The following is a 10,000-nucleotide window of genomic DNA, read 5'->3' on the forward strand; positions in this document are numbered from 1 at the left end:
AGTGAGATTCAAAAGTGCGCATCTGATGGACATTTTACAGTCCCATAAGATCATGGTGAGAAAGCGACTCAAATGCCATTGGTCACTTGCCAATAAGGATGCTATAGCAGTATGTCCAGATTACATTAAAGCTACAGTTATTCATACTATCCACTTTATTTTGCAATGCGGAAGTAAGCTATATTATCTGTGAATGTGTGAGACTTCTGGTTCATTTGGTAAATAACTATAGGTAAATTATTAGAAGAATAACAAAGTGCATTAGACGCTAAACCAGTGTGTTTATTTATGATTATGATAATAACTTAAAATAATATGATAACAAATACCAGTTTGCAATATCAAGCAGCCTAACGGAATGTTTTTGTACAGCTAAAATAACAGGAAACAGATGACAACGGAGGCCTTCAAGTTACAAAATGGACGCACCCGCATACATTAAAAATAAGGTGTTCTTCATCAAATGGAGTACATATACTCTGGAAGAAAGTTATTGAGGATGAGAATGAGAAATGAGGATGAGAAAACGATGACATTTTTACTTTACAATGCTTTTTTAGAGCACTCCACTGGATTTGATCGAGACTGGGAAAGCACTGAAGGTCCAAGCGGAGCGCCCCCATTTGGTCAGTCTAGGAAGTGGCCGTCTCAGTACAGCCATCACCCTCTTACCCCTGCCTGAAGGTAAGGTTATTATTATATAATTATGTATTAATTTATATTAATGATATTATTATGTTATCATAATGTAAGATACTTCAGTGGACTGACTTTTTCAAAATGTTCTCCAAGATTCAAATGGAAAGTTCTCAATATGATCCAATAATGCAATTGTGTGGAAGGAAACACAAACCTTTAGTATGATACCAATATACACAGATGGTCAAATCCCCTTCATGTTGTGATTGAAGAGCTAATAACCCAACCCGGAGCCTTAAGCAGCATGGGGTCTTTAAAAAAACCCTCTCTTAATTAGACAAACCCCCTCCTTCTCTAACCTCCCACCATCATCTCCACCTACTTACTTTCTCTGATGCTGACAAGCCATTCATACCAGTGTCTCCTTTATCAGTGTCCATCTGCCTGAATTCCTCAGAGACACATGGAGTTAACATGAAGGCTTTGAAAAGGGCACAGGACAAGAGGTTTTGAATGCTTATTTAATTTGTATTGGTCGCTGTGCACTGTATTAGTATTATAAACTGATACAGCTTGTGTGACTCTGAGGTCCTCTCAGGTCACAGGCTTTCATCTTATGCCTGATAACAGATGAGGGTGGACGGGGGCAGATGGGAAGCGGGTTTAGGAATCTGGTTCTTCTCGCTGACAAAGAGCAGGCCAACATCAGTGATTTAACATTATAGGCATCACACTCTGCTGGAAGATGATAAATGACACATACTGATGTAACTGTTATTTATAGGCGTTTCTTTAACTATTTTCATTTTAGTCCTGTCTCTTAAAACACTATTCACACTCTTACTAGTTTATTGAATTTACAACGTCCAACAGTGTAAACATTTATTTTAATTTTGTATATAATTCACATATGTCTTGTAACTTAATATGCTAAATTAAAATGTAAGTTTTTAATTAAAAAAAAAAACTTGACATTAATAGACATTTACAATGGTTGTAATAGACAATGTTGGGGGTAACATATTACAAGTAACTTGAGTTATGTAATCAGATTACTTTTTTCAAGTAACTAGTAAAGTAACGCATTACTTTTAAATTTACAACAAAATATCTGAGTTACTTTTTAAGTAACGCAAGTTACTTTGTTTTCCCATGTATGGACTGACACCTCTCCTGTCCCCGGGTTGAGAGAAATCGAAAGTAAGTGCGTAAACATGACAGTTATTGTAGTTCTAGACTAAATGTGAGCATTTACTCATCTCACTTGCACAAAAACAGATTCAGTTTTCAGCAAAATGAGTGAAAAAAGTGAAATGCAATCTCAGAATATTGCACAAACCTGCAATAATTAAATATAATAAATTAAACAAATATACTTCATGTATTTAATCTCACTTTATTAATCACTGTCTTTGCTGCTGACCTTCAATGATCCAGTTCAACCATACTAGTAAGCAAAAATGACTTTAGAAAAACATTTTGCATATTTGTGATCATATTTGTGATCAGCCTGAAGATTATTCATTTCACTTTTGGTGTAAAGGGGCCTTAAAGGTGCCGTAGAACGTCTTTTCAAAAGATGTAATATAAGTAATATAAGGTGTCCTCTGAATGTGTCTGTGAAGTTTCATCTCCAAAAACAATTTTTTTTATCTGCCTATTTTGGGGCATCATTAACTATGCACCGATTCAGGCTGCGCGGCCCCTTTAAATCTCTCGCTCCCTGCCCTCCCGAGCTCTCGACTATAAGTGCAGTTATACAGTGCATAAACAAAGTTCACACAGCTAATATAACCCTCAAATGGATCTTTACAAGATGTTCGTCATTCATGCTGCATGCATGCATCGATTCCTGTGAGTATAGTATTTATTTGGATGTTTACATTTGATTCTGAATGAGTTTGAGGCTATATGCTCTGTGGCTAAAGCTAATATTACACACTGTTGGAGAGATTTATAAAGAATGAAGTTGTGTTTATGAATTATACAGACTGCACATGTTTAAAAATGAAAATAGTGACGGCTCTTGTCTCTGCGAATACAGTAATAAACTATGGTAACTTTAACCACATTTAACAGTACATTAGCAACATGTTAACAAAACATTTAGAAAGACAATTTACAAATATCACTAAAAATATCATGTTATCATGGATCATGTCAGTTATTATTGCTCCATCTGCCTTTTTTCACTATGTTCTTGCTTGCTTACCTAGTCTGATTCTGCTGTGCACAGATCCAGACGTTAATACTGGCTGCCCTTGTCTAATGCCTTGAACATGCATGTGGCATATGCAAATATTGGGGTCATAAATATTAATGATCCCGACTGTTACGTAACGGCCAGTGTTATGTTGAGATTCGCCTGTTTTCCGGAGGTCTTTTAAACAAATGAGATTTATATAAGAAGGAGGAAGCAATGGAGTTTGAAACTCAACATATGTCTTTTCCATGTACTGAACTCTTGTTATTCAACTATGCCGAGGTAAATTCAATTTGTGATTCTAGGGCACCTTTAACATTTGCCAAAAATAGAACTTTTTTGTTGTTATTAAAAAACAAACAAGAAAGCCCAGCCCAGGTGAGTAAAAGTAATGCAAAAGTAAAATAACGCATTACTTTACATAAAAAGAAACGCAATTTGTTACTTTTTTATGGAGTAATGCAATACTGTAATGCATTACTTTTAAAAGTAACTTTAACCAACGCTGAATAGACAAGTTGCCATAGTCTGTTAAAAAATGTATATACATAATTTTGACACAAAATATATTGCATGCAATGCTTTATGATTATTTTAGTTAATTTTGTTAGATTATTATTACATTAAAAACAATATATATTTTTGTGGTGCATTTTCATTGAACATCTGATGCTGGAATAAGTGTAAAACAATAAATGGCACCATTCAAAAGGGTCAGTAACTTTTTCTTTTTTTTTCTTTTTTTTTTTTAATTATAATGCTTTTATTCAGCAAAGTACATTAAGTTGATCAAAAGTGACAGTGAAGACATGTTACAAAAGATTTCTATTTCAAATAAATGCTGTACTTTGGAACTTTTTATTCATCAAAGAATCCACAAAATAATAATAAATGTTTCTTGAGCAGCAGATCAGCATATTAGAATGATATCTGAAGGATCATGTGACACTGAAGGCTGGAGTAATGATGCTGAAAATTCAGCTTTGCATCACAGAAATAAATTATTAAAATGCAAGAAAAAGTAATTCACAACATTACTGTAAATTTGACCAAATAAATGCAGCCTTAATAGTGAGCAAGAGACATCTTAAAAAAAAACACTGAAAAATCTTGCAGATCACAAACTTTTTGAACATTAGTGTGCATAAAAGTAAAATATACATAAAAGTGCCTGGGTTTTCATTGACTGCTTTCCAAACTTCACCTGAGTAGTACTTTCAACCCGAACTTTTCGCTAGTACATGTTGTCTGAGTGCAAATAATCTTTGAAATCAACATCCTGTGGGGGTTGTTTGTTTTAGGGAAGACCACTCTGGGTCATGGAGCCATGGACATCAACATCCAGGGCCCAGGGATCGCAGCTCAGCATTGCTTTATCGAGAACAGGGCTGGAGTCATCACACTGCACCCCTGTGGAAACCAGTGTAGCATGGACGGACTACCGGTCACCAAACCTGTGCGCCTGTCTCAAGGTAGCTTTTGTTCATTTACAATAGTTCACTCCTTCAGGTCTTCATTCAAATCAAATTGCAGTCAATCCTACATGATAAGCATCAGCCACACCAAAATTCAAGCATGATTCTGAAGTGTAAAATCTCATTGCCATTTCTATGAAAGGGAATCAATGCACCCAAACCGAAAGAAAGTATGCTCCTCCTCTGAGTCTTTTGTCTGAGGGAACAATTTGACTAAACAGGTTGGGGGGAGGGGTGTGTTTGGGGTTATCTTCATTGTGCGAGCTTCTAGTGTTTCACTATTGTTCAATACGTTTGCTCTGAAATATTTAGTTTAATGATCATAATAAAAGTCTCATCTCAGGCTATGTTTTTATTATCTTCTATGTGTGAAGTCATAAAAGATCAGGAACCTGTGGAAAGTATGTTAAATGCAGTAACTGAAACAGAAACCCCCTCTTGCCCCCCTGACATGCAGAGATTGGAGGCTTTGACTCAGGGGTGAGCAATTACACCTCCTCCTTCCCATCCCTTATCTGAGAGGGAAATTAGTTACACCAGTGACTGAGACAGCTGTTCAACTTTACCACCCATCAGTGTGAGAGCTTGCAGGGGTTCAGAGACTTCAGAAGTGTTTGGATACAGTACAGCACCACTGGGTTGCCATTCGGTGGACAGGATTATATTTCCGTGACTGGAGATATATGGTTTATAGAGGAAGCTTTCTCAGTACGACTGCGTACACTGGACAGCTATTTGCACTGTTTCAGGTTAACGATAAAGACATCTGATACAGCATGGGGAATAATTGATGAATACTTCATGAACAAAGGATTTACCGCGACAAAGCAAGTCAGTCTCTGCATGCTACGGCTGTAGTGTAAAGCCATGTGCTTTCCCATTTAAAGGGACAGATAGGATGTTACCTACAGATGAGACGGGAAGTTGACCATTTGGATTTAAAAGTAAGTGTACGAAGACCTAATAAATTGGTTTGAGTAGTGAATATTTCAAATAGGAATTTAAAAGCAACATTGCTGAAGACAAATCTCAGATATAAGGTCTCTATTAGGTATGTTGCCTTTGCAATGTAGTATTGCATTATATTGGTGTATTAACAAATGTTTTTCTTTGAAAGAAATTAATACTTTTATTCAGCAAGGAAGCATTAAATTGATCAAAAGTGGCAGTAAAGACATTTATAGTTTTACAAAAGATTTCCATTTTAAAATACTGTTCTTTTATACTTTCATTTTACCAAAGAATCCTGACAAAATGGATTATGTTGAAAATTTTGCATCACAGGAATAAATTACATTTTAAAATATTTGAAAATAGAACAATTTTAATAATATTTCACAATATGACTGCTTTTTGATCAAATCCATGCAGTCTTGGTGAGCATAAGAGACTTCTTTAAAAAAATTAAAAAAAAACCATTGGGCTGTTTTAACCCAGCGACTGGGCTGTTTTAACCCAGCGATTGGGCTGTTTTAACCCAGTGAATGGGCTGTTTTAACCCAGCGAATGGGCTGTTTTAACCCAGCGACTGGGCTGATTTAACCCAGCGAATGGGCTGTTTTAACCCAGCGAATGGGCTGTTTTAACCCAGCGATTGGGCTGTTTTAACCCAGCGATTGGGCTGTTTTAACCCAGTGAATGGGCTGTTTTAACCCAGCGAATGGGCTGTTTTAACCCAGCGATTGGGCTTTTTTAACCCAGCGAATGGGCTGTTTTAAAAAATGACTGTATTGCTTGCTTAAAATAAACCCAAAATATTTTGGAAATTAATATTTATTAAGCCAGCGATTGGGGAGTTTTAACCCAGCGAATGGGCTGTTTTAACCCAGCGAATGGGCTGTTTTAAGCCAGCGATTGGGCTGTTTTAACCCAGCGAATGGGCTGTTTTAAAAAATGACTGTATTACTTGCTTAAAATATACCCAAAATATTTTAGAAATTAATATTTATTAATATTTCTTAATACGTTTAATGAATAATTAAACAATAAACATTTATTCAATTGCTTATTAATAAATGTTCACCTTTTGATTATTATTGTTTCCTCTTGTGTGTCTGATTTTTAATTTCCAACCTATTTTGGGTTCATTTTAAGCCAGCTATGTAGTAATTTTTAAACAATATTAAATAAATCTGCTCAGCACTTTGAGCAAACATTTAATACAACCATTGGGTTAAAGCAACCCAATCACTGGGTTTGTCCATTTTCAACCCGACTTGGGTTGTTTTTAACCCAGCATTTTTTAAACTGCATGAATATAGTAATAAAATAACTATAAATACATGAACATAAATATAATATTATCATAATATGTGTATACAACCCACATTAAGCCGGTCCAAATCTTGCAGAGAGGTTTTCTCTTCCATGTTGGCAGAGGCATGAGTGTGTGTATAGTGTTACACATCTATTCCTGGTCAATGTGACCCAAGAGTGCTGCTAATCCTGTTTCTATGCAGCCCTTCCTCATTCTCCACACACTGTTTGCTCAGTCTGACTATTCACACATGCTTTTATTTGTCCTGAACGTATACTGGCAACCCTGCTGGAACAGTTGACAGAAAGATAAGGCGATTTTCCCTTATTATTCTGCTTTAAGTACTCTGTCGTCACCATGTTCATACGTAACCTCCACAGTTTGTGTTGTGTCACATCTGAACTAAATGTTAAACCATCTGCTCAAGAAATGGCCTCCATCTAAGAGGTTGCTCCATGTCTTTTGTGTGTCATCCACATTTTGCACACAGAATGATTCATTACAATGCATTTTCACAGCCTTCACATGAGATTAAACACTTTGGTGTTGTGATCATTGAGATGTATCTTATTTATCTTCATCTTTGGCACACATAAGCTGCATCACATATGGCAGTGAGCCATATGATTTCTGGTATGTGTGGAATTGGGTAAAGGTTAGAATGAAATACTGGTTAGTTTTAGTTTTTGACCTTTTCAGGCGCAGTAAAACTTAAAACCATGGCAACCGTTGAGCGTTCTTTTTGGCATCTCTGTCTTGACGTCTTCTGTCTCCTGTTCACATGCCTGTGTTTTCAGTTGGAACGGTTTGGGATCCGTGACTCACCATACTGTCCTGCCAGCTTTATTGAGATCTAAACAATAATGCAATGATTTATGCAATGGGTTTGACATAGATCCAGCAGTCTTATTTTTACTGAAAGTACATGAGGCAGATCTGTACTACTCTGTCATTCATTTGGATGACAACTGGAGTGAATATTTCTTTAAAAAACCAAACTTTATATGCAGCCCTTTTCACCACTGTGAAATAACAAGTCAAAGTGAAGATCTTGCTGCTCAGATTTTGCTGTATCTCTGAGTCACTGGTGTTTCTTTTAAAAGAAATTTGATCTCTTCCCACTATATCTGTGATGCACCACTGGGTTTGTGCTACAGTAAGGTCATCTGTTTTTGTATTGCTTTCATGTGTTAGAAAATGAAGAGATAAGGCACTTTAAAACTTATTTTAGAAAGTTGGTACATTTCATCAACTCTCTTCTTTCTGTATGTCTTGAGAGACCCTGGGGGTCTTTCTAGCTCACACTTAGCATTAAAGATAAAGACTGACACTTCATAAACTTTCCTAAATTTATGAGAACTGATTATAAACTAAATTACAGTCCTTCAGAGACCCCAGATATAAGCATGAAAAAATACATCAAAATATATAATTTATTTTATATAATTTATTTATATAAAATTATATGATAGCAATAACTTAATTAATTAAATATATAATTATGAATAATTCTAATATTATGTCATATAAAAATATTATATTGTAAATTAATTATGAATATATATATGAATATATATATATATATATATATATATATATATATATATATATATATATATATATATATATATATACACATACACACCCCACCAATTTATTTTATATGTAATGTATTTAAATACATTATACATACATTATTGAAAATATTGGGGGGGGAAAAATACATTGAAAAATGATAGATGAATTAAATATTATATATCATTTATTTATATTTAAATTATACAATTTTTAATAACAAAAATATAACTTAATTATATTATATATAGCTATAAATGAAAATAAATGTAAATGATATATTATTTATTATTTAAATATATAATTAATAGTGCAGTAAAATGATTAATCGTGATTAATTGCATCCAAAATAAAAGTTTGTTTACATAATATATGTGTGTGATTTATTGCACACACATACATGTATATATTTCCTATATATATATATATATATATATATATATATATATATATATATATATATATATATATATATATATATAAAGATTTTATATCATATATTTTTGTTAAATATATACATGCATGTGTGTGTATTTATACATAAAAAATATACACAGTACACACATGTTATGCAAACACAAGCTTTCATTTTGGATGCGATTAATCATGATTAATCGTTTGACAGCACTAAAAATTAAGTATTTTAACTAAAATAAAAATATAAGAAATAAACAAATAATACAAATAATCTTTATTAAAAAAAATAACCTTCACTGCTATGCCATTCATTTATTACTTGTCAGGTGATTTTGGCATGGTTACACATGCACTTTCTTTAATGAGTTTGGCATCTCAGAGTGCAGTTATGCATGTTGTATAGAGGAACGGTGGGGAATCAATCTCTCTGATTAATGTCAGGGAGACGGGCTGTGCATGGGGAACAGCCACTTTCCTGCTGTGCTTTCCAGATTCAAGCACCTCTCCCCACTCTTTGTCATTCGCCCGTGAGGCCTGTCTTCTTGCAAATGGCCTCATGAATTTGATTACAAAATGGCTCTTAGTCATGCTTTGCTGGGGATGTCATCTGTTACAAGGAGAGGTTATTTAGTGGTTTTGCTCATCAAAGCAGGCTACACCATTTTGGAAAATGTGTCTTATTTCAACAGAAATTAGAAAATGAGTCATCGGTATGCTTTATACTTTTTGTGCAATATTTTTATGTTACTCCAAAGTGGCAGCAAATGTATAGTGGTGTTGAAAGAGAATATTCACCATGATAAAGGAACATTAAGTAAATATATGTCTTGTCAGTTCATAATTCCTTACATTTTTTAGGTCTGTGCCTCTTTAAAAGTTAAGTAATTTTTATAAATGCCCTATTATGCTATTTTAAAGGTTCCTAATTTTATTATGGAGGTCTCCTAAGTTTAAATGTGTCAAAAAACATTTTAATTTTCACATAAAATACATTGCACGTTATCTTTTTTCTCAGAGTGTAAGAAATGGTTTAATAAAGGATTCAGTCTCACTAAACCCCTCCTTTCCAAGAGCCTGCTCTGCTCTGATTGGTCAGACAGCCCAGTCTGTTGTGATTGGTCTACCGCTTACAGCTTGTGTCAGAAACGAAACGTCCATTACCATTTCTGAACATTCATGATTCGCAAAAGTGTTCAATTAGACTTCTTTGTGAAGTTTTACAGATTCAAATGTACTTAATTGATCAGTTAATCTTTGGCATCACGCAAATGCACAAAACAAAAATATATACATGTATATATAAGCTGCAACTATATAATGAAGGGGAATAAAAAAAAAAGAAGAAGTGCTGATTCAAAGTAACCAAACTGAACAAAAGATTCCCTGGATATTGCTATGTGACCAATCCACAAAGCTTTTCTTGCTGTTATTTCC

At 34.2% G+C, this 10,000-nt stretch overlaps 1 protein-coding gene across 16 annotated transcripts in view; it reads left to right on the forward strand.

The window, feature by feature from the left end:
• The window catches only part of phldb1b (pleckstrin homology-like domain, family B, member 1b), a 96,708-nt gene that overhangs the window by 22,655 nt on the left and 64,053 nt on the right, over positions 1-10,000 (forward strand). For 15 of the 16 annotated variants that reach the window (XM_048159697.1, XM_048159700.1, XM_048159695.1 and 12 more), the window contains exons 3-4: positions 561-684; positions 4,144-4,314. In XM_048159697.1, coding sequence (XP_048015654.1) covers positions 561-684; positions 4,144-4,314 — 295 coding nt within the window. Of the gene's footprint in view, positions 1-560; positions 685-4,143; positions 4,315-4,384; positions 5,262-10,000 lie in introns of those variants that run through there. The other variant, XM_048159707.1, reaches the window with a different exon arrangement.

This window comes from Megalobrama amblycephala, linkage group LG16 (assembly GCF_018812025.1).
Source record: "Megalobrama amblycephala isolate DHTTF-2021 linkage group LG16, ASM1881202v1, whole genome shotgun sequence".
In the NCBI taxonomy this organism is placed as follows: domain Eukaryota; kingdom Metazoa; phylum Chordata; class Actinopteri; order Cypriniformes; family Xenocyprididae; genus Megalobrama; species Megalobrama amblycephala.